Source organism: Acomys russatus, chromosome X (genome assembly GCF_903995435.1).
Source record: "Acomys russatus chromosome X, mAcoRus1.1, whole genome shotgun sequence".
Classification (NCBI taxonomy): domain Eukaryota; kingdom Metazoa; phylum Chordata; class Mammalia; order Rodentia; family Muridae; genus Acomys; species Acomys russatus.
In genome coordinates this window covers 95,858,652-95,861,132 of record NC_067169.1, presented here as the reverse complement: position 1 = coordinate 95,861,132, position 2,481 = coordinate 95,858,652, and the positions used below count along the sequence as shown (strand labels likewise).

Below are 2,481 nucleotides of genomic sequence, written 5' to 3'. Positions count from 1 at the left end.
GTGTAAATACACAAACACAATATACCATCAAATAGATGTACAGCATTCAGGTATGAGGCAAGAGGGAGTATTCACTCACACACACAGTACCTTTGGGCCTGTGAGATCTCCTTGTTCCTGGTCACATTTCTAAGGATGGACAAAAATGACTCTGGTTACCAAGACCACTGTGGCCTTGTTAGATACCAAAGTGAGCATCAGTGTGTGATCATGTGAACAAAAAACTTTTTTCAAGGAATGTCTATGTTTTAGATGATATGTTTGTATCAAGGCAGTTGGAAAAACTTACTGTAGAACCAAGCCCCCTTTCAGGCACAGGACCAATGTCAAACTATCTAAAGAATATGAAGTGATAACCAAAGTATTCCTCCTGTGGCTATTCTGATCCATTGTTTCATTTTTCTCTTTAAAAAAGTATTTACAGAAACTGTATAGAAGACTTTGTGAATTCAATGTGAGTTAGCTTCCAGTCTTCATGTCCCAAATGCTGGGTTTACAGTTTTGGCTCCTTTTCATATCATTCTTTAGAATTTCAAGATTCATAATTTTGCCTTCCTAACAGACCATACTTTCAATTATGAAAGCCCCTCAACACACACAGAAATAATAAGCAGCATGCTGAAATTAGCTGAGGTGAACATAATTCTGTTCTCTGGAACCAGTTTGCTTACATGAATCTGGCATTCTGGTTTAATGAAAAAAAGACAATGGAAAATGCCTACTGTTTGACTTTTGAAATAATATTTATTCAATGGTGACTGGATTTGGGGGTGGATTCCAATCCATCGTTGCCTGGCACGTGTCAATTACTAACAAAGGTCAAATATAATGTCAGGCCTAAAGCCACAAAAGGAGGGAGTAACATATTCAATTCCAAAGAGAACATTCTACAATGAGGAGCTTTGCCTAGAATTTAGCATATTAAATTAGTAGTAATGAAACAATACATTGAGGACTTAAAATAACACCTGGCAGTTCCTTTCAACATATACAGAAATAGCATCAGAGAAGCTTTTTGATATTACCTAGCTGTGTCATGGCTTTATAGGTTGGATGAACCAATGAAAACTGAATGTCCATTGAACATCCCATCCTTATCTCATCATAAAACCTACACCCAATTTCAAGTTAGAGTTATAAGTGTCCACATTCCATAAGCCACATTCAAGGAAAGGATGTCAATTTTAGATGCTGTCAGTCTTCCTCTTGAACACAAAACTCCAGAAGATTCAGTATTGGCATTCATCGTCTCTCAGACCCTTCACATATCCTTTAAACCGGCGAAATTTGGAATTCTCAGTGTTTTCTTTTGCAGTGTGGTAATAGACATTTTGATGTGGACTTTCTTCTTTCTGGTCACACTGGACTTCAGGTTGTCATTTGGAGGTGAGTCTAGAAGATGGGGAAGTAGAGCCGTTTCTTGGCCTGAGTGTCTAACAGTAGAGATGTAGAAGAGAAAGTGAGAGAGCAAGGAGGCCGACTGTTGGCTGCAGGGCATTGCAGTTGGTGGCGTTATTTGGATTTGGGGCAGCATTAGTTGAAAATGGTGCAACAGAAGTTTGGTTGCAGTAAATGTGCCTGGATAGTGCCAGAAGGAGCAACCCCAGGCCCAGCCTTGCCACCGTCGCTCTAGCCATGTTTGCTCCATCTGTGCAAGATTCAATTCTCAGGATGTTCAATGCTTTCAAAACTGCTTGGCTCACATGGGTGCAGTCAAAGTCTGGAGATGGTTTCTGTAGGTAAATAAAACAATGAAACTTGGAAAAACTCAGATAATATATCAGAAAGTACTATGCCTATTGTATTAGACTGCTTTTTTTTTTTATCAACTTGGTGTATAATGTCTATCTAAAAGTTTGATAATGGAAACATAAGATATGAATATAGTTCAAGATATGTCTAATTGGGAACTTAGGCTATGCTTATGTAGATAGCTCTGATTTTCACAGTTAGGCTCATTCAAACATTTTCAGGAAGCCTGTCAAAGTCAAATTTTTGTCACACATCAATGGAAATGATTGAGCCATGCATTTCTCTTCACATGAGTTGGTAATTTGCCCCCTTTTTTGTTGACTAGATGTAAAAACATTAAAATAATAAAATAGAAAGTAAAACAAGATATAAATTATTTTCAGTCCTTTTGTTCAGTTGGTTACTAATGTTCAATTGGCTAAAGTTTAACACAAGGATAATTTCAGAATAAGAAATAAAAAATGAAGCCTACCTTTTTATGAAGACGCAAAGTAATCTTGCTGAGAGGAACTAATCATTTATCTCCCTTTTGAAATAAACTGTCTCCTGATTATTGTGAATAGAACAACAATGAACATGAATGAACAAGTATGTCTCTAACAGGATAGAGAGTTTTTTGGGTATTTGTCAAATACTGAAATGCTATAGCTGGATTAAGTGGAAGATTTATTTCTAACATTTTAAGGAAACTTCACAGTGGCTGAGATATTTGAAATTAAACTGATAATG

At 36.8% G+C, this 2,481-nt stretch overlaps 1 protein-coding gene across 1 annotated transcript; it reads right to left on the bottom strand.

The window, feature by feature from the left end:
- Nucleotides 1-1,433: 1,433 nt before the first annotated feature.
- On the bottom strand, nucleotides 1,434-1,637 carry LOC127185121 (signal transducer CD24-like). Its single transcript, XM_051141669.1, has one exon. It carries the CDS (start codon nucleotides 1,635-1,637, stop codon nucleotides 1,434-1,436), a length of 204 nt encoding a protein of 67 aa, XP_050997626.1.
- Nucleotides 1,638-2,481: the final 844 nt, after the last annotated feature.